At 37.0% G+C, this 23,396-nt stretch overlaps 1 protein-coding gene across 3 annotated transcripts in view; it reads right to left on the bottom strand.

Annotated features, from left to right (window-relative positions):
* The window catches only part of UBE2W (ubiquitin conjugating enzyme E2 W), a 76,054-nt gene that overhangs the window by 13,318 nt on the left and 39,340 nt on the right, over positions 1-23,396 (bottom strand). The window contains exons 2-6 of one of the 3 annotated variants that reach the window (XM_067017262.1): positions 20,921-21,012; positions 13,555-13,657; positions 4,214-4,369; positions 1,160-1,235; positions 106-247 (exon numbers count right to left, since the gene is read on the bottom strand). In XM_067017262.1, coding sequence (XP_066873363.1) covers positions 192-247; positions 1,160-1,235; positions 4,214-4,369; positions 13,555-13,657; positions 20,921-21,012 — 483 coding nt within the window. In that variant the 3' untranslated portion in view covers positions 106-191. Of the gene's footprint in view, positions 1-105; positions 275-1,159; positions 1,236-4,213; positions 4,370-13,554; positions 13,658-20,920; positions 21,013-23,396 lie in introns of those variants that run through there. The other 2 variants (XM_067017260.1, XM_059042962.2) reach the window with 2 other exon arrangements.

Below are 23,396 nucleotides of genomic sequence, written 5' to 3' on the forward strand. Positions count from 1 at the left end.
GCAAGGGCTTCCTCTACTTGTGGCGAGCGGGGGCTACTCTTCGTTGCGGTGTGCAGGCTTCTCACTGAGGTGGCTTCTCTTGTGGAGCACAGGCTCTAGGCACGCTGGCTTCAGCAGTTGTGGCATGCAGGCTCAGTAGCTGTGGCTCACGGGCTCTAGAGCACAGGCTCAGCAGTTGTGGCACATGGACTTCACTGCTCCACGGCACGTGGGAATCTTCCCGAACCAGGGCTCGAACTCATGTCCCCTGCATTGGCAGGTGGATTCTTAACCACTGCGCCACCAGGGAAGCCCGAAAAGAGTAATTCTATTTCAATGTCTATTCTTGCATTATTATCTTTTGGTGTTTGGTAGACATATCCTCCTTCATTATCCTTTAATTCAAAATTCAAACAACTCTTCTCATCTTTCTTTCAAACCTTAAAAGCACCCACTCTATCATTCTACTGAATTACATTAAACCAATAATTTGTAAAGAATATACATTTTTATAATACTTTAAAAATAATTTTTATAAATAATTTTATGGTTTCTCATGAATGTAAACTTTCTGTTCTTAATTTCAAACACCTCTTTGAGGAAGCAGTAGTCAGCTTAGAAAAGATGCTAGCAGCCTTCAATTATTAAGCTACCATTACCCAACAGAAACAATAGAAACTAAATTATTAAACATAATGTATTCATAAAGCTACAATCAGTAGAGCCTCAAATTTTTTCAGGAATAACTATTAGACTAGGAAGAGATTTCTTTAAGTTAACGGGCCGCCTCTAACAACGCGGTCCTCCACCATAACAACACTACCATAACTAAATGAGTACACAAGGCGTCATAACTTCTATATCAAGTAACAGGTTTCCCAATAGGCTAGTTCTAATTTGACTTAATATTATTAAGGACTTCTGTTCTGCAATAAAGTGGCAGAGCAGAATGTTAAAGCAGTTTTAGATTTTACTTGTATGATGGCCATGATTTTATGTGCCCCATTAAAAATCTAGTCTAACTTATCCATAAAATACCTTAAACTATTTTAAAGATTCATCTCCATATTACAAAAGTACAACATCAATTATATATTCTCTCTTTTTCCCAAGCAAGCATATATATAATCTTTCAAACCAAAATACTGAGAAGTTATCATTCTAAAATAAAACTGCTTACCATGATACCACCATTTTGTTTTCTTTGGATTCTTGTTACATGTTCGAACATAAAAAGAATTATCTGGTGGTCGTCTCTGAAACCAAAAAGAATTTAAGTAGATAAGAAGTTGTAAAATAGGAAAACATAAGGGGGAGATAGTTTTAATAAAAGCTCTAGCAAAAATATTACAGAATGTGTAAGAAACAATATAAATGCGGATGTCATAACTGAAAAAATCATATATTCCAGGCAATGTAACCTCTTGACACTGAAATTGTTAAAAAAAAAAAAAAAAGGTGTGCATATGTGGTCTGGGTTAGGTTCCAATGAGATTACTAGACAGTGACTATCAACCTAAAGTGGCAGCATTAGGTTGTGAAGAATTTTGGTTTCATTTATCTTATCTCCCTAGAAATAATTGAATACTTACTTTTGTGAGCTAATCAAAACAAAACTCTACCCAACTAGGTTTGTCTGAGAAACCCTAGCAACTTATAACCCTCCACAAAGGATGACTGTTTTCCTGTAAACAAGTATCATCAAGGAGAGACCAAAGGATTTGGTTTCCAAAATGTATGTAAGAGGCATAGGGGGGAAAAGACAAATTAGCATTTCTGCAATACATACGCCCTGACTAGAACAATATTAGAAGCATACGGCAGCTCTGCAAGGAGTTACATCAGAAATAGCTGTAACTACAACTAACAACACTGAAGACAGGTTATGAAAGAATTTTCTTGAAAACTGTTGGATGTTGATCAGACACAAGAAATATGTGCCTCTCTACAAAGATTTGGAAACATGTCAAATTTTTATTAAAGCCACTGAGGGCAGGTTAGTAGATAATATGATAGGTCCAACCAAATAGCAACGGTGAACAGGACTACCTAGGTAGCAGGAAGGAAAACTGACAGTCCACTTGGCACTTCTAAAATTCATATACGTAACTATGATCTAACTCTTATGAGATAATAACAACAGTAATTTAACAGAAAGGAAGAGGAGAGCATAAGACACTAAACAACTATACCAAGATTACCCTGTTTATACAGTTAGAGAAAATTCCTGAAAAATTATTATCATGAAATTATATGTCTACTTTAAAGAATAGATGATCTGCTGTTTGTCCTGTAAAGTCATAACCTGTGTTCATGTGGAATAAACTGCTACTACTGTAACAAACAATAAACTCATCTATTCATCAGAACCCAATCTTCAAAAAACAAGTGTCTTCTTGTGAAAAAAGAAACTGGAACGAAAGAGTTATGACTAAAAAATGCCTATAGTTAAATTAAAATTTGTATTCAGGGAGTTGACTACTCTCTGAATGGAAAGTGAAATTCACAGAACCATGTCCACCCCGGAAAAAAATTCACCTGTTTTAATAGAACAGTTTTCAGTTAGTATTTAAAAGACTTTTTAAAGCCTATTTGGTGCTAGATTCCCGTCGGTGCCAAAGCACGTTTCCTCTTCTTCTTAGTAATCTAGTACTTAGCACAGTAACAAAAGCACATAGCAGGTACCTAATAATGTCTGAATTTTATTATTTTCCACAAAACTAATGCTGCCAGAATTCTGACTTCTATAAACAAAGCTAGTAATCAAAAGGCACATGTAAGGGCTATGCGCAGACACCACTCGTGTTAATCTTAACTTCTCTTATTAAACCCTAGAGTTACTGCCTCATTTTTCTGTAGACATTAACATTAACAGAAGCCCCTGTGATTGGAAACTGCTCTGTGCCACACCTGAAGGTTCAGAGCCTGTATGTGCGGTGGAGGTGGAGATGGGGAGAGGAGAAAACATGGAAACAATAAATAAATGAAACTTGTTTCCAAGCCCTCGGGGTTAACAAAAGCTCAAGTGTAGCCTAAAATGCAGCTCAGAAAAGCTAACAACAGGGAGGAAACTCAAGTTAAAAGGTGATACTAACATTAGATAATATGTACCCTATTTCATCTATTCTAAGATGTACATTTTTTACTTAATATTCCTAAATGGGGATACATGTCTTTCAACTAATGGTGTATCACAGTTTAACTGCCAGAAGTCTCATTCTTCCTCTTGTACATAACATTGCATTTTAAGGGCTCTTATGCTACAGTTTAAAAATACATATACAATTTAACCCATTATTTCCCATTCTTACTTGAACAAAAAAAATTTTTTTTAAACCTAACACCAAGAAACCTCTTATGGAACTAACATTCCAAGAAACTCACTTTGCAAACAAGTGGCTTAGAGTGTTTCAAAATCTAGATAAACTACCATTTAAAAATGAAATACTATCTGTTTTCTAAATATTAATTTAATAAAAATGACAGTTGAATTTGGAGAAGAAAAGAAAAAAAACCTACTAAAATAAATGAATAACCCCACAGCTCCCTAATCTCTAAGGTAAATTCGTTTTTTCCTGTAAAGAGAATACAAAAGGAAACCCCCATGGAGAAGAGATGCTTTAAAACCCCTCAAGCAGGAATGACAAGAGGGCCAGAAACACAGAGAGGGTTTAGATACTTTAAAAGGGTATTCTAAATTTAACTCACATGGTTTTTCTTTCTGGTCTTTTCCCCCCTTCTCCATCAGACACAGAATCTGTAGATTAGTAAAGGAGAATAAGAGGAAAAGTCCTGAAAATTCTACTGGTTATCTAGTCCTCCTCCTACAACCTAGGCTTTATGAGAGGAGAGCTCTGGTTCCTGGGAAATCCCCCAAGAGAGGCTGATAGGGGTGGAAGCCAGCAGAGGGGAGAAGGCAGCCATAATGTTTATTCCTGGGTCGTTCCACTGTGAAATCTAGAAACAATAATTTCTTGTACACTTTTGCCCTGTGCATGCTTACAGAAATAAAATTCAGATTATTTAAGAACATCTACAGAAATTTCCTGTTGAAGAAATATGAAACAATGTCTGACTTCTATTATCAAATCATTTTCCAGTCTATTACTAAAACGTTCCCTATAACTTCACAATAGAAAGCATTAAGTCCTTTCTTCAAATAAATGATATATTAAAATAGCTTCTCTACCCAAACTAAAAGAACTATACCTGGAATAATTCTGAAAAGTCCTACCTTTTCTTTGCAGCTGGAAAGCATGCTAATAATGCTAAGACAAACTGATTGGACTGAGAGCGCTGGGGACCAGTCTTCTGTTAGAATGGATAAACAGATATGACCATTGCTATAAACATGAGGATGAACGGGAATATTTTCACCAGTAAACATGACCTAAGAAAGAACAAAATTCCATTAACACTCAAGTATTCTGTATTACCAAAAAATAAAATGTTCTCCAGGTAAGTTAATATTTTACAAACCAAATTAAAAACAAATAAAATCAATGCCAGGAACAAGATAAACAACTGCTTTATTCTTATCAATTCAATAAGTACTGGTTTCACTATTATGAATGACCATGTAGTAGGAAAGAACTCCAGATTACATATTTTATATTTCAGCTATTTTTCACAAATTCCTTTTAAAATTTTCTAAATTACCATGCATTTTTAGACTAGTGAGAGACAACTATATTTACAAGAATGGTTTTTCAAATTATTCATTGTTCTCTGCATATAGAAATCAAATACACTAAAATTTCAAATGAAAGTATTCAACTTTAGGACAATATGAATTACATGTGGTAGGAACACCGCTTCCGCCTATAACTCACCTAAGGTGGAAAAAGAAATGACCGCTACATCTTCCCCCTCATCTAAACTCACACTTCCATTATGATGGGCACAAACGACCACTTACTAATCAGCAAATTATCTATGTGCTTATGTGAAAAAACAAAGGTTGAATGAGTCTCCCCATTACTTGCTGATTTGTCTCTGCCTTTTCTTTTACTCAGTTCTAGTTTTCCCCTTTATCCATGCTGCCTCAGCACTGTTTTGAAAGGTAATAAATCTATTATTTCTTTCCTTTGCCCTAATAATTCAATGTCTCAATAATACTGTATTTTGGGGGTTTTTTGCGGTACGCGGGCCTCTCACTGTTGTGGTCTCCCCCGTTGCGGAGCACAGGCTCTGGACGCGCAGGCGCAGCGGCCATGGCTCACGGGCCCAGCCGCTCCGCGGCATGTGGGATCCTCCCGGACCGGGGCACGAACCCGTGTCCCCTGCATCGGCAGGCGGACTCGCAACCACTGTGCCACCAGGGAAGCCCAATAATACTGTTTCTTAAACATATCTACCTAAGCATCTGAATAGGCAGAAGAGTAAATTCATACATCTTGAGGAATCTGTAAGCATAGCCCAAAGTAGATAAAAGTAGAAGTCTCATATTTAAGAATGCTTAGATATATGTTAGTTCATAATAAATTATTTACTTTGATATAAAAATTAATCTGTCAATCTTTTAAGTGAATTTTATGCTGCAGTATAATATATAATTTTTATTGTTGCTTAGGAGTAATTCCTATTTCCTGATCTGGCCCTTAAAAAAAAAAATCACCTGGAGAGCTGGCTAAAAATACAAATTCAAGAGCCCCACTTTCCCAGATTCTGATTCACTAGGTATGATGGCATTTTTATAAAACTCATCAAATATAAACCAACAGTTCCCAAACTAGGCTTACAGTAAGTATATCTCAGCCCTGCAAATTACCTCACACTCAGATATAGTGGAATCTTAGCAAGGAGAAACCCTACCTTAAGTGATGACAAACTGATGAAATATATTGCTCTAGGAATAAGCCCCCTTTCTTCCTTTATAGAGCAGAAGACAGCCAGTGAAATAACGGTGGCCAGAATAAGGTATGCCATATTTTAATATGTGATATGCTATGGGAAATTACCATAAGCTAGGTTTCGCTTTTATTTTTAAATTTCTACCTACATATCTGGTTTTATTACAATTTTACAAATATTTACATTTAACAAAGCACTCTTTCATATAAGTTGGAGTTCTCGAATATGTCAAATATCCTGCTAACATATGGGCCTCATTTCCTTGGCTGAAGCTAATATAAGACAGGAAGACGAATTTTTTTCTCAAAGGAATGACTTCATACACTTGTGTTTCTTTCTTTCTTTTTCTTTAAATTCTGGTGATCCACCCTCCATTCCCATGATAAAAGAGCTAAAGTAAAGCTGAAAATTAAAAGTAAAGTCTTAAAACAAGAGATATCAAGTGACTTGTCCTGCCCAATTGCAGAAGACCCCCTGACAGAGTTGGACACAGCTGTGTTTGAAGCACCATTTATCTCAATTATATCTATCAGAATTAGTGCCTTTTTCATCACTTTTTGCTCAAAAAGTGCTGCTCTGCAAAGGGAAATGACTGCTTAAAGGTCTTGCAGCTCCATGAGTCCATCCACAATTATTTTTTAATTAATTTTTTTATAAATGTGAACTACAGTTAATTATATTATATGCATTTGATATTCCCACACTGCGTTGTGGATGTCTAGAGTGGGAGTTTACAAATCTCACAGAATATGCATCTGCTTTGGGGTGTTCATTTTGCCACAAAATGCCATTTGACTAATAGGATATTTTCATGAAGAACACAGCAGTGCCCACGAGAGCTTACTCCCTGGCCACAATTATTTTTAAAGGCTATTTCTTTTCCAGTAAGGTCTTTTTGAAAACAAGTCATGTAGAACAGCACTCTGGTACCAAAGAAGTAAGAACTGCCAAGTTATTTCCTTTGGCACAAATGAAGCAATGTATCGACAACCATCAAGGAAAATACACAGCCAACCAAAAGGTTATCACGAGATGCTTTGACTAGCCAATTCACAGAGCAGAAGGAAAGCAGTATTCTTTTTGGAGAGAAATGATTATAAACTAAATCACTCGGTCTGAGAGCCAAGAAGTATGCATGAACCAAAAGTACAGGAGGAGAGAAGAGCAAGACAGGGGATGGGGAGCAGTGGAAGACACCTACGGCAGAAGCAGCAAACATTCTGTAAGCAGAGAAGAGAGCCAGAAATCAAGGAGAAAGAAACAGTTTTGAAGTTTGAGGGGACTGAAATAAAAATAAATTAGATCTTAATCATGCTTAAAATAAATTAGATCTTAATAATGCTTAAAAAAAAAAAAAAAAGCACGGGCTTTTAAACCTGCTGCATTCAGGGCAAATTCAACCAGCCTAAAACTTCTAGCAACCAAAAACAGGGGAACTAACTTGTTGTACATGGTACAGGTAACCCCTAGAACCCAACCTGGCAGATACAGAATTTTAGAAGTTTGTCTAAACATGGACAGGCTCCATCCAGGATTTCCTGAATTCCATTCAGGAATTCAGATGAATTCCTAAAATATAAGAAAAAACTTTTTTTCAACAGTTTATTCATGTAAAAGGCTGGTAAGTAGTCTGCACAGACAGTTTTGATGCAAACTTTGCTATTCTGGTTCTCTGCATGTGACAGAAGAGTAACCAACGCTGAATTTCTTCAAGACTACACTCTCTTTAAAAAAAAAAATTTTTTTTAATTTATTTATTTTTGGCTGTGTTGGGTCTTCGCTGCTGCACGCAGGCTTTCTCTAGTTGCAGCAAGCCAGGGCTATTCTTTGTTGCAGTGTGTGGGCTCCTCATCATGGTGGCTTCTCTTGTTGCAGATCACGGGCTCTAGGTGCATGGGCTTCAGTAGCTGTGTCTTGTGGGCTCTAGAGCGCAGGCTCAGTAGTTGTGGTGCACAGGCTCAGCTGCTCCACAGCATGTGGTTTCTTCCTGATCAGGGATCGAACCCGTGTCCCCTGCATTGGCAGGCAGATTCTTAACCACTGCACCACCAGGGGAGTCCCAAGACCACACTCTTAACTATCCTCGTTTATTTAATATGCAGTACAAGCCAGAGGAGGGAATGTACATTTCAGGTTTTTTAATACAGCCAAGTAGGCTCTGAAAACTTAAAAGACTTTAAGCTGTTTCCAGAGTTCAAAAACCTTTCCGGGGGGGCGGGAATCCCAAATAGCTGATAAACTATCCAAAACAGATGTGACAATATAACTGAATACGATGAATTTGAAACCAAAGGGAATAAAGAATTTTGCTAATTAATTTTTTAAACAATTTATTCAGATTCAAAGTAGTCACTTAGATTGAACAGTGACCAGAGACTGCACACATTCCCCACTGCATAAACCATACTGAGTAAAATGGAATTACAGATTTTTAAGAACAAGCTATTAAATGGAAAAAAAGTCACAATTTTAGAAAAGGATGTTAAATCTAATGCATGTGAACCACACCTGAAGTTCTGAGTCTGCATTAGAAGAAGTCCTCATATGTCTGTAAATTTCCAAATATCCCCTATCAGTGTGGCTCAAATTCAAGAGCAGGTGAAATGTGAGAAAGAACTATGCTCAGGATCCAAATAATTTTGGAAGTAAGCTCGCATATCCCACATCCAACCTAAAATTTTAAGCAAGCCAACCTCTGGGTAACCTTTGGGTACTAAAAAATCTAAACTGAAAGCCACCAACAGTGACAATATAAAGGATGGATATTAGCTAACTGTTTCTAACGTGAAATTCATGGTAATCATACCTGAGGACTTCCAAAGATCAGGCTCATTACTGTATGACCTCACAGTATTGAGATCTTACCACAATGAAGGCATACTAATGTGTTCAGACTGGTGCTCTGGAAGTGGTTAGAAAGTCAGACACCTAATATGGTATATGAAGCTAGGTGAAAATACAAAATACACAGAATGAGCAATAGAAAACAGGCTATAATTATAAAGCCAATCTACAATACAGATACCAAAGTTTCTACAGGGACAATATGAGGGGATGTTTTCTCTGATTAAAATTGTCAGTAGATGACAATATTTAAAGGGCAACTATAAAAACTGAACATACAAGCAGAGAGTTTAATAAACTAAATCAAATATCTAATTATGAATAATATATATGACATGGGCAGTCTAGCATAAATGATAAATATTTGACAAAAGTGACTGGGGATAAGAATTTTAGCATGGTTTTCAATTCAATTCTCCCCTTTTAGTCATCTAATATGTATCAGCAGCATGAATATTGATAGCTTTCCCAAAGCAGGGAGAATAAGACCATGAGCAAAAGGACGAGAACACTATGAAGAGAAGTTCTGCAATGAGGGAATTTGAAGCAACACAACAGAAGGGTTCGTGTTAAAGGGGCATGAATAGGAGGGGGAATAGGCGTGAGGGGAAAGTGATTACTCTTTTGCCCCAATGTTTCTAAAGCTTTATGATCAAGGCAAGTATATTTTTAGCATCTTTAAAATAAGTCCCAAATACTGCCACCTTCCACAACCTCCACTGCTACCCTTCTGGAACAAATCACCATCACCTCTCACCTGGATCACTGCCAGAGGGGCACCCTTGTGCCTCCAGAAGTCAATGTGCCACATAACAGCCAAGTCTCTCCTTTTAATTTTAAGCAGGAGCATGCCGTTCCTCTGCTCAGCATCTTCAAGGGCTTCCTACCTCACTGAGAGCAGAAGTTAAAATTCTTACCATGGGCCATAAATGTCCTATCCAATCTCTGATGGACCTTCCAGCCCCAATTCTCTCTCTGACCTAGGCCCTACTCTCCTCTTCTTGATTATACAACACTGCAGGGACCCACTTGGCATGCTCCACATTCAGGACCATTGCATTTTGTCTTCACTTGCCCTTTCTCTCACCCCTTTGATGTGGCTTATGCACTCACCTCTTTCACATCTCTGCTCCAATGTCACCTTCTCAGGAAATCTTTCTTTCCTGATCACTCTACTCAATGCTGCAACACCCTGACTCCTTTTTTCTACTTTCTTTCACCATCTTCCATGCTATATATATTTTGCTTTTTGTTTACTGTCTTTCTCTTTCTACAAGAATGCAAACTCCACATAAGGTGGGTTTTTGGAGGGCCACTGTTCACCACAGAATTGCCAGCACCTAGTAAAGTGTTTGTCTTATGATGCATGCCCAGTAAATACTTACAGAATGAATGAATAAATGTCTATCTCTCCAAATACTAAACAGATTATCGGCTTTTTAAAGTCAGGCAGGCCCAATTCCTTTTAATTTCTGTGCTCTCTGCCATCTCTAAAGTACACAGTTCATGCTCAATACATGTTAAATTAACCAACCATTTACCTGTATCCTAGCATAAGGAAACAGAATACACTATATAGAAAGAATTTTATTTTCTGTATGGCTGCTGGTAAGTGCACATTACTAGAAAACAGTGATGAAAAGGTACTTCATCTCTGCTCCCATTTTAACTGAGACAGTTTTTTGTTGCTGTTATTGTTTCTTTTAAAGCAAATGATTGGGCCAAACACCATGTTTTACATAGGTAGCCTTTTCACTGTAAAGTGAGATACATGTGAAATTAATTATAACTAGTAGAAGAAAATAACACAGCCTATAAATTATGTATAGTCTTACAGATCGCATTTACAGACAGAGATCTCACAGTGAGTTGTTTATTCTATGGATATGTCCTCAAATTCTACTCTTGTAAGTAGTGGTAAATTTGGTACTGCTTATTGCATAGGAAAATGAAATACTAATTACCTAACAAGAGCCAATGCTTCCACATCTGAACAAATAAAATCTTTGGTGAATGGGGAATTTTACTGCCCTTATCCAGAGCAATGCAATGGACCTTTGGAAAGTTTTAATTATCAGAAAAATCTTGAAATCTATATGTACATCAAGCTTTGATTACTGGACATGTTATAATTATTTTATAATCATACAGATGATGTGATTAATAGAATTTTAAAATAATTTTAAACTATTTACTGGACTCAGAGTGGTCTGTTATTTTCTCAATCACGGATATTTGAACATTATTTATATATATATATATATATATAAATTAACTGATGTTAAAAGGGAATCCTCATATTCCAAAAGATTGGAAACAACCGCCCTAGGGTTTCCACATCATTCTACATGTAATCTTTCACTTTCAGAGATAACATTACTTAATGGTTACATTAATAAAGTATGATGCAAATATTACTACACACTAGAAGGCATGGAGGTAATGTGTGGCTAAAATGCTTCAGTTCAGACTCAAACATAAAGGGACTGGACTGCTAAGCTTGATTAAGAACCATCACAGGATTTACCAAGAAGGGTGGGGATGGTGGTGTTGGATGTATGTGCAAAAACCAATGAGGTAACTGCACCTTCAAATAAACCTAACAGCACTGTGAAAGGATGGCTAGGAGTGGAAACAACTAGAGGTTATTTTGTAAAAGTCCCAATAAAAGCTGAACACTTGGACCACACAGCACTGACGATAAGGTAAGAAAAGTGGTGGACTGTCTTAGGTCTGTGAAAGGATCTGAAAAACTGCATTTAAGAGGGAGGAAAAGGAAATAAATTTAACATGAGAAGATAGGTGGACAGAAACCCAAGAAAAAATTCTCTTTTTATTTTGTTATTAGAAAAAACTGAGTTTAGCTGTGTTAAATTTGGACATCTGGAGGTGTTCAAGTAGAGATGTCCAATAAGGGTGTGAAATTAAACCTCAGAAAGATTGTACACAGAGTTGGAGATCTGGGAGTTAGTGGCTTAGGATGGTTAAAGACTTTAAAAAGTGAGAAGAAAAAGGGAGCGCTGAATAAAGAACCTGGAGGATGGGACTTCCTTGGTGGTCCGGTGGTTAAGAATCCGCCTTCCAACGCAGGGGATACGGGTTCGATCCCTGGTTGGGAACTAAGAGCCCACATGCCGTGAGGCAACTAAGCCCACATGCTGCAACTACTGAGTCCATGCTCATCACAACTAGAGAGAAGGCCACATGCTGCAACGAAGAGCCCACATGCCACAACTAAGACCAGACGTGGCCAAAAATAAATAATTCATTTAAAAAATAATAATAATAATGTCAAAAAAAAAAAGAACCCAGAGGACACCAAAATCAGACCAGCGAGTAGGAGTAAAACCAGTGAAGGAGGATAAAAGGAATATGAGATAAGATGATAGAATTTATTACAAATAAATTTATTAAATTTATTACAAATATTAAAGATGAAATTCAACTGATGGTTAAGTTTGACATTTGATTTAGAATTAAAAACTGAGAGTTTAGAGAACGCTTTTCACTTGGTTTCATGTTTACAGAAATATTATTTCCCTCTGATGAAAAATTTGTGAGTTCCCAGAGTAAGCCTTCTCCAATAGTCCCCTAGGCAAAGTTTCTGAGCTGGTGAGTCGTATTCTTCCAGATACCTTCAACGAACTTAGGTTGAAGGTGACAAGTGGATACCTCACTGCCTTCAAGCAATAACAGTAAGATGATGCTGATAAGCCGAAAGGCAACAACAGAAAATGAAGATCATTTTCTGGAGAGAAGGAATACATTTGCTTTCGTTTTTGATTACAGTCTACACATGGTTATTACAGAAGCCTAGAGGTCATGACAATACATACATCTTTGCCTTATTTTTATGAAAAAGATAAAAAGGAGCCCTCAACCTCTTAATTTTCTGCTCACATGGAAACTTTAGAACTCAAGGAGTCCGTTTCCATTTAATTCTACGCCTTAAAACAATCATCTCTTTATCTATAGCACAATACAATAATTGACTTCCATCTATACTCTTACATGGCTAAGAGAACTGATTAAGCTGTTTGGTATATTCTATTTAAAGCAGCAATGAATTTCCTCAAAAATAGCATATTTTAGCACCTCACACGTTGAATTTCAGGTTATTTGGGAAATTTCACTATCCACAACACCTCATTACCTAGCAATGCTACACAGAGCTGGGCACTGTCTTATCATTTTGCTACTAGTAACTCATTACCCATCTTACCAAGCCAGAAATCTGGAATTCATCCTAGAGTCTCCTTTTCTCTAACCTCCAAGGATTAATCATTCACCACAGTTAAGCAGCTCTCAAAATTTTTTCTCTACCACCATTATCCCTTGTCCAAGTTTTAAGACATTAACTAAATTGACTCTGCCTCAAATTATAATGATCAGATTTGGGGCTGATGTCTAGATATTTAACATCTTGTAATAATATATTCTGCCCTTGCAATACTAAAAGGCTGCAAAAGACAGCGTGTCAATGCGAAATCAAAGAAGTGCTCCTTCCCCCAAAGCATGTGCCTCTTAACAATGTCATTCTATCATCATCTTATCTAGGAAGACGTGCCTCCAGTTATTCCAAATGCTAAATTCTCCCACAACCCATGGGCCTGTGTTAGATTTCCATCCCTTTTTTCTGCTTAACATGAATGGATAAGAAACAGTCTTAAGTTTTCAGAAGTACAAAAGCAGCAAAGCCCTTATCTCAATAAGGTAAAATGTTCACATGATCTTGATTATATTATAAATAAGATAAAGGAACAAATCTATTCACATAATGAATTTCTTTTAAAAGTTTTTACTTAGTCAAAAATCGCTAATTTAGCATTTTGCTATAATCCAAAAATACAATAAAAATTTAAAAAGCAAAACAGTTACCTGAGGAGAGTCAAAAGGATATCGACTACTAAACTTAAATAGAAGTTGAAATTTTTCCCCTTCATATAAGGTACCTGGTGCACCTTCCATATCTACAATCCACCTAGAATAGAAAAAAAAAAATTAAACTTCAGTTATAAAGGATTGGGGTGAGAAGGAGAAAAGAGAACACCGAGTATTCCTCTATGCCAGGCACTGGGACAACAGTCATTCATGTATAACAACACACTTCATCCTCCCAACAATTATAGGAGTAGGTATTAATACCCCTGACCCTATTTCCTTCTCTGACACTCCAGTTAAATAGCTAGATCAAGGAGAGACAGCTAACAAAGGACAGAGCGAAATTTTAGCCCAGGTCTGGAAAAAAAAAACAAAATAAAACCTAACTTAGGTGTGCTGACACCAAAGCCTGCACTCTTCCTACTCAATTCATGCTACCTTATTTTTTCAGACTATCTTTATAATTATGGAAAAGATTTTATAGATAACATCAAACTAATCAGTTGCCTTTCTGATATCAATTATTTTAGAAGGTATGAGAGAAATCAGCATCAGCAATGACTACAGAGAACTGTAGCTATCAGACCAATTTTCTCATCAGCATTCTAGAGAAGGCTAAACAGGAAAAAGGAAGCTAACTTGACATCAGTACACTTATTCTGATAGCTAGTTAAGGCTCTGGAAGGCCCTTCCTTTGTCTCTCATTATGTTTCAATTGTTTAATAAAACCCCAAATAGATTTCTATGGCATCTATGTAAGCTTACCTTGTTTTCATATATAACAATCATGAATATAAATCTGTTCATAATTATATTCTTATAACAAGAACTATCTCTTGTTCTTTAAAAAAAAAAAATAGTGCAGGTAGAGGAACAGAGATTATTATGACAAAGATGACGGGGCAGAATTTAGAAGCAAAATGAGTTCCTAATTATATCCATGCCACAATTATCGTATACCTGGTCAATTCCTTTAATCTTATACTTTTCAGGTATAAAAACTTATTATTTTAAATACAGAGAAACAAAAGGAAGATTGAGGATATACTGTTGGGGTTCTGTTGAGCACCTCACATATTATGGACTTAGGAATATGTAAAATAATAAATGTGCCTACTCTCTGAAAGCAATCAGGCTGGAACACATATAAACCTTAAGAATATGGCTATTCACTTTCCCAATGCACGCTAAATACCTTACATGGTAATAAAAGATGCGACCACAGACCCAAGAGGCAATATTTTACAGTAAAATTAGACAGATCTGTCCCTTAATTAGCTGTGGGGCCCTGAGTAAGCTGTTTTACCTCTCCTGTTTTAAGTACTTCAATTGTAAAATAGGTATTTTTAAAACTTAACTGCTAAAGTTAAAAAAAAAGTCACCTCGAAGTGTTGTTGGAAAGATACATCACGTTACATATGCAAAAAACCTAGTACATTCCTCACATCAGAACCAATACACAGTAAATAAAATATAATGCAAAATCTGCATTAAAAAAACAAAAACAAAAAAACCTATTCTCTTTAAAACTAGGTCCTTCCTCCTAATCAAACTTATAAGCTTTTGCACAGCACAGGAAACCATCAACAAAATGAAAAGACAACCTACAAACTGGGAGAAAATATTTGCAAAAAATGAGATGGACGAGGGCTTAATTTCCAAAATATACAAACAGCTCATACAACTAAATATCAAAAAAACAAACAACCCAATCAAAAAATAAGCAGAAGACCTAAACAGACATTTCTCCAAAGAAGACATACAGATGGCCAACAGGCACAAGAAAGATGCTTCAAATCGCCAATTATTAGAGGAATGAAAATCAAAATTACAATGAGGTATCACCTCACACAAGTCAGAATGGCCATCATCAAAAAGTCTACAAACAATAAATGCTGGAGAGGGTGTGGAGAAAAGGGAACTCTCCTACACTGTTGGTGGGAATGCAGCCGCTAAGGAAAACAGTATAGAGGTTCCTTAAAAAACGAAAACTAGAATTACCATATGATCCAGAAATCTCACTCCTGGGCATATACCCAGACAAAACTATAATTCAAACTATAGTTCATATATATGAACTATATATGTTCATAGCACTGTTCACAACAGCCAAACATGGAAACAACCTAAATGTCCACTGACAGATGAATGGATAAAGATGTGGTACATATACACAATGGAATACTACTGAGCCATAAAAAACAACGAAATAAGGCCATTTGCAGCAACATGGATGCAACTAGAGATTATCATTACTAAGTGAAGTAAGAAAGAGAAAGACAAATACCACATGGTATCACTTATATGTGGAATCTAAAATATGGCACAAATGAACCTATCTACAAAACAGAAACAGACTCACAGAGAACAGACTTGTGGTTGCCAAGGGGGTAGGGGGAGAGAGAGGGATGGACTGGGAGTTTGGGATGGGTAGATGCAAACTATTACATTTAGAATGGATAAACAACAAGGTCCTAATGTATAGCACAGGGAACTATATTCAGTATCTTGTGATAAACCATAATAGAAAAGAATATTAAGAAAAGAATGTATGTATATAACTGAGTCACTTTGCTGTACAGCAGAGATAGGTACAAAATTGTAAATCTACTATACTTCAAAATATATATATATATATAAACAAAAAGATGTATATATACAATGGAATATTACTCAGCTACAAAGAACAAAATATTGCCATTTGCAGCAACATGGATGGACCTAAAAATTATCACAGTAAGTGAAGTAAGTCAGACAGAGAAAGACAAATATTATATGACATTTCTTATATGTGGAATCTAAAAAAAGAATACAAATCAACTTACTTACAAAACAGAAAGACTCACAGACATAAGAAACAAACTTATGGTTACCAAAGGGGAAAGGGGAGGGGAAGGGATAAATTAGGAGTATGGGATTAATAGATATACACCACTATGTATAAAATAGATAAACAACAAGGATTTACTGTGTATAATAGCACAGGGACCTATATTCAGTATCTTATAACCTATAATGGAAAAGAATCTGAAGCTGTACACCTGAAACTAACACAACATTGTAAATCAACTAAAGTTAAATTTAAAACAAACAAACAGGACTTCCCTGGTGGTCCAGTGGTTAAGACTCCATGCTTCCACTGCAGGGGGCACAGGTTCGATCCCTGGTCAGGGAAGTAAGATCCCACATGCCACATGGTGCAGCCAAAAAACAAACCAACAACAAAAAAAAACCCCACCACCACCAACAACCAAAAAAAACCCCACCAAAGTAAGTCCTTCCTAGCCATGAACATCCCTTTTTAGCCCCACCCCCCACTCCCACCTACTATGCTGCTACAGTCCAAGAAAAAAATCACAGGACTTCTTGGTGCCCTTTTGTTCTGTTTATAAGGCAATTCTTAGGACACATAATGTACCATAAATTGACATGTGACCTATCCAAGCATAGCTCTTAAATAACAGCTAAGAGACACCTTGCAATATATGGGTGAGATAGGTCAAAGAAGGCATACTTCTCAACATCGTGCAGGAAAATTTAAACTAACATTTTGCTTATTTAAAAAGTAACATATGTTCACTACAGAAAATTTACATAAGCGTAAATAAAACAAAAATCACCCAAAGATAATCACTGTTAAAGTTTTTAGGGTACATTTCATTCTAGTCATTTTGCAGTTTCTATATCAATGGACTCCAAGTCCAGCAGAGTTGCATTAGGTGCACACTTAAATTACATTACATTCAAACCACCAATGTTCACAATTCCACTCATGAGCCCCAGAGTAAGGATGATGGGAGAAGTCTCACTTCTTAACCTCCTGTGAATGAATACTCATTGTTCTGTGATTCTAATGTTTAAAACAGGTATTTTTCACACATTCATGGCTCCTAATCAAAGAAACAGCCATCTATGCCACTCTCAAGGAAAAACTAGCTTTGTTGGATATATTAATACAGGATATATACCAATACAGCCTCTCTCAAGGGATGTTCAAAGGCAATTATGACTACAAAAAATTTTTGCCTTACACGATATGATGTCTATGGACTGTAACTCAAAGGGTGCCATTTTACTTTACTACATTGAGAAACCATTTCCCTATTTAATTAGTTCTAAGTCAATCTTTCTGTATCTCTATTCCTTCCTTAGGACAGTGTATAGGTTGATTTATTAGGTCAAAGTATATGATACGCATATTTTTTAAGGTCTACATGCTACCAAACTGTCTTCCACAAAGCTTAATGTGCTTTCATCATCTTCCTTACCCCATAGACCCCATCCCATATAATCCCATTTAAACAACAATTTTTTTTCCTTTATTTTGGCTGCGCTGCACAGCTTGCAGGATTTTAGTTCCCAGACCAGGGACTGAACCTGGGATGTGGCGGTGAGAGTATCAAGTCTTAACCACTGGACTGTCAGGGAATTCCCCAAGTAATAAATCATTTTTTCAAAATAGGTCAGTAGTTACATCAAAACATTGCTTTTCTGCCCTATCTCTGATTGCTCTGATGTCTATCTTTTGCTTCAGCTTCTGCCATGGCCTGATTATGCTACAGAATAAACCTGTCACTTGGAGATGTTTGTCAGGCAAGACTTTTTCTTTTAAAATAATTTACTGTAAATGAACCACAAAAGTTTTATTACCTTTGGACCATCTTCCAGGATATGAAAATAGTCTAATAAAAATTAGATCTTGGGAATTCCCTGGTGGTCTAGTGTTTAGGACTCCCCTTCCACTGAAGCATTATCTCCAAAGTGGAAGAATTACAAACCAAATTTTTTTTAGTAAGTTTATTTATTTATTTTATTTTTGGCTGCGTTGGGTCTCCATTGATGCATGTGGGCTTTCTCTAGTTGCGGCGAGTGGGGGCTACTCTTCGTTGGGGTGCATGGGCTTCTCATTTTTTGTGGTGGCTTCTCTTGTTGTGGAGCACAGGCTCTAGGCACTTGGGGTCCAGTAGCTGCGGCACGTGGGTTCAGTAGTTGTGGTGCACGGGCTTACTTGCTCCTCGGCATGCGGGATCTTCCCAGACCAGGGCTCGAACCCATGTCCCCTGCAATGGCAGGCGGACTCTTAACCACTGTGCCACCAGGGAAGACTCAGTAGTTATAATTTGTGGTAGAAATATCTATACCAATATTTCAATTTTAAAAATGTAAAATGGTCCTTTAACTTTTTATAAATCATTGTGTTGTGTAGTTCCTCCCCACCCCCAAAAAAGTAAAGGTTGAAAGTGGAAACGATTGGTACCTAATTCCTTGAAAACTATAGGGCTAGCTCTTATAGGATATTCTGAGGCAGGTTAATAAAGGTAAAGAGGAAAAAAGATGAAAATGGAGTATAAACCACCTGTTTAATAATACAGAACAAGAAAGAGTCACTTGTTTAATCATATAGAACAGATGCTTTATACTCTAAATGTGTGCTCCATTTTAAATTCTGTTTGAGATACATGAAAAGTCAATTGAGAGCCATGAAAAGACATAGAAGAACCTTAAATGAATATTACTAAGTGAAAGAAGCCAATCTGAAAAGGTTACACACTGTGTGATTCTAACTATATGATGACACTCTGGAAAAGGGAAAACTATGGAGACAGTAAAAAGATCAGTGGTTCCCAGGGGTTGGTGGGAGGGGACAAAGGATGAATAGATGGAAGCACAGAGGATTTTTAGGGCAGTGAAAGTACTGTATGATAACATAATGATGACACATGTCGCTATACATTTATCCAAATCCATAGAATAAGAGTGAATTGTAATGTAAACTACAGACTTTGAGTGATTATGACATGTCAGTGTAGGGTCATCAGTTCTAACAAATGTGCCACTTTGGTGGGGGATGCTGATATATTAGAGAGGCTACGGCATGTGTGAGAGCAGAGGGTCCATGGGAAATCTCTGTACCTTCCACTCATTTGGCAGTGAATCTAAAACTGCTCAGTCAACTGAGAACCCAGCAATGTTTTAAAGAGATCGTTATAGAGCTAGATACTCTATAGTATCTATAGTATGTAGTAATACACACTACATTTTCTTTTTTTTTTTGGCTGTGCTGTACAGCATGGGGAATCTTAGTTCCCAGACCAGGGATCGAACCCATGCCCCCTACAGTTGAAGCATGGAATTCTAACCACTGGACCACCAGGGAAGTCCCCCATACTACATTTTCAAACATCAGTATATCCATTCAAACATCAACATACCCCTTCTTCATATTCCTGTTCTTAAAGCTTGGCTCCTGTCTTAAGTACTGACTCAAATGTCAAAGTCAAAGGTAACCAAAATTGTTTCTTCTGAAAATAAATATGTCCCTGTTGTGTGAGCTTTGGTCACTTTTGCTCTTTGGACCCAGAATATCACTAAATATTTGAATTGTTCAATTTGTCCTGCAAGTTGGTCTATAGTAAACTTTTTCTTGTTGACTTCTAAACCTTTTACATTTTTGGAGGATTTTTTTAAGGAGAGAGTCAACTGCTTAAAAATTTCCCATTTTAGAACATTTACCCTTGTCTGACAGAATTGTTAAATCAAAGGAGTGGTAAGGACAGACCACACTGGGTGGTGAAATCTTAGGATGATACTCTTGAAAACACTTTAAACTAATTCCAATGCTCATTTCTAACAGAGGGGACCCATATCTCTACCCTTCCTGGCACACACCTGGGAAGAGACTTCTGCCCCACTCCCACGGAAGGCGCTAAACTAGAGAACACTTCTATGTCCTCCTTCTACCCTTCACTTTTTCGCCCTCATGGAAAAGTTTCTTATTATTAAATGAGAATGCTAAGAGTCTGACATTCATTTAGCTACCCTTCTGTAAAGAAAGCAACTACGTAATATGTTCAGGGGACAGGGATAGAGATACCTCTTGACTGGCATTCTCTTCAGAGCCTTAAATGTTCTTGAAAAGTCTGCTAAATAACCTCATACCAAACTGCTCTATTACAGGTGAAGAACATTTCATAACAAAGTTTTTAAACGCTGCCTCATTAGCAGCCTCTCCCGCTGCGGATCACAGGCCTCCGGACACACAGGCTCAGCGGCCATGGCTCACGGGCCCAGCCGCCCTGCAGCATGTGGGATCCTCCCCGACCAGGGCACGAACCCATGTCCCCTGCATCGGCAGGCAGACTCTCAACCACTGTGCCACCAGGGAAGCCCAGGAAACTTTTATAAAACAAAATTGTATATATAAATGCACAGAATAAGATCTGTTTACTGTACTTACCTCTTGGTGGAAGAGAATGGGATGAAATAAGAAAATAATTCTGTATTTTTTAAATGAGTATATATTCATACATTACATTGATAACAAAAGAAAAACAAACAAGTACTTTAAAACTTAAACACTTACTGTGTAATTGAATTTTGAACACTCTTTTCATTTAAAGTCATTCCGGGAGGTGGGTCATTTTGCAAAGCCAACAGTTCTTTCTGTAGTCGTTTCTAGAAAAGAATATCAATAATAACTTGTACTTTTTTTCCTTACAACATAATATATTTGTATTCACACAGTCTGAAATCCTTGATTAAATTTCGTCCAACTGCTCATGCCTTTTCCTTTACAAGCCCCTTACATCTTCTATATATTTTACATGCCTAATTCTCAAATTTTTAATTGCCTGTCCTATAACTCACAATCTATTGTCAAAATATTTCTAAATATATTTGTAAACACTGATGCTGTAAAGTGGTTATGAAGAGCAGCCAGTTACCGAAAAAACTTCAAAACTACTCCAGGAAAGTTATAAGGTTATAAATGCTTAAAAGTTTTAGCAGGGTTTCCTTTACTGCTTTTCAATTATAAAAACCACAGTTCTCCATAATCCTTAAAGAATGCATTATTTCAGACAGACAGGCTTTCCAGAAGAACTATATTAAGTTAAAAAGTCTTCTGAAAAAGTTTAAAATAATTTTAATTTACAATTTACAGCCCCTATTTATTTTCTTAAAATAGAATCATTCACATATAATTTAATCTTTCAACACCAGAATATAACATACCAGGGCCTGAGATACATAGTTATTTTTTCACATACTAGATGACCCAAAATGGCTATGTATTTGCATTCTTGTTTGTACAGCTTTTATTGTTCAATTCTTCCCTTGTTATCATCAGTGGACATTCTTTTTCAGTATACAACAAAGCAAAACAAAAACCACAGCAGCCCATAATTTACGGGTTTAAAAGTAAAATAACCAATGTTATTAGAAGTGCATGTAACATTATAAAGATTCTTAATGAACATCTTTTGTTGGATTAAAGCACACAAGCATGGATTTCTGTTCAGAACTCCAAGCAACTCTCTACTTAAAAGCTAGTTTCTGGGCTTCCCTGGTGGCGCAGTGGTTGAGAGTCTGCCTGCCGATGCTGCGGACATGGGTTCCTGCCCCGGTCTGGGAGGATCCCACATGCAGTGGAGCAGCTGGGCCCATGAGCCGTGGCCGCGGAGCCTGTGCTCCGCTACGGGAGAGGCCACAACAGTGAAGAGGCCCGCGTACCGCAAAAAAAAAAAAAAAAAAAAAAAAAAAAAGCTAGTTTCTGATTTTTCTAGACAGTGAAATATTACTATCAATACAGCAATGTTTCTAGATCTTTTCAATTCATAACGCCTTTAAATAAGCTTACCACCGTCTAACAACACTACAGAATAGGAAACTCCGCCCTTCTTTGCTGAGAATCAATGGCTCTTTAAATTGCCAAAAGTGAAAACTTTTCCTCAGATGGTACAATATCATAACTTCTAGTAACATGGAAAATAAGATGTCAACTAATTGCAATTTCTGACCTCAGCTGCCTTCTAAAATGCAAAATTACAAATTGAAAATTAGTTTAGAAAAATTTTAATTATCCAAAATATAGAAATAAAGCTGCATAAACAACTTGTTTTGAATAAAGGAGGAATATATTTGTGATAAATGTCTATGTTAGAAGAGGGTTTTTAATTTATTCTAGTTCTGTCAACAAATGTGGGTTCTGTGATCAAGTAAATTTTCAGAAACAGTGGGCTCAAAAAAAAAAAGGTTTTTTTTTTTCCAGCGAATTCTCAGAGACTTCTGATATACGAACTTGCACAATGATTCTCTAAGGGGAGGAAGGTAACATACAGGCTTCCAAAAGTACTGGAATCCTCTCAGTGTAGGGCATCTTGGAAAAGTCTTCTTTCAATGACTACATTTTGGGAAAACACTGCTGTGGAAATCCTCCAGACCTTGAAAACTTTACTAAGACAAGGAAGACAGCCCTTGTTATTGAATTAAGATATAAAGGAAGGTCGATTTGCATAGCTACCAACTGAAACAGGATATAAAGGCAAGTTAAGAAGAATCGTGTTGGTGTAATTATTCTAGGTCTCCTGAAGATAACGGTGAAGAGCACTGTGGAAAAAGAAAAGTTTTCCCCACCCTGACACTACTTCTTATAGGACCACAAAGAAAGGGGCCTGTGGTATAGCCAAACTCCAAGAGAATCTCCAAGTAACTGCCTCCTGGTATTCACATCCTAGTGTAGTTCCCTTGCACACTGTACCAGAGTTGGTCTGTGTAACCGATAGAATACAGCAGAAATGATGGTATGTCACTCCCAAGATGAGGTTCTGAAAGATTATGATTTACATCTGGGTCATTCTCTCTAGAATCACTTGCCAAATTGTGAACAGTCCAATTCAGAGGCCTACGCGGTAAGGTTAGGGCCGCCTGCCAATAACCATGGATGATTTGGAAGAATCTCCAATCTGGAATCTCCAGTTCCAGCCAAGATTTCAGATGACCACAGCTGGGGCCAGTATACTGCCTGCAAACTCAAGCCAGAATCCAACTCTCTGCTTCAA

This window comes from Kogia breviceps, chromosome 17 (genome assembly GCF_026419965.1).
Source record: "Kogia breviceps isolate mKogBre1 chromosome 17, mKogBre1 haplotype 1, whole genome shotgun sequence".
Taxonomy (NCBI): Eukaryota; Metazoa; Chordata; class Mammalia; order Artiodactyla; family Physeteridae; genus Kogia; species Kogia breviceps.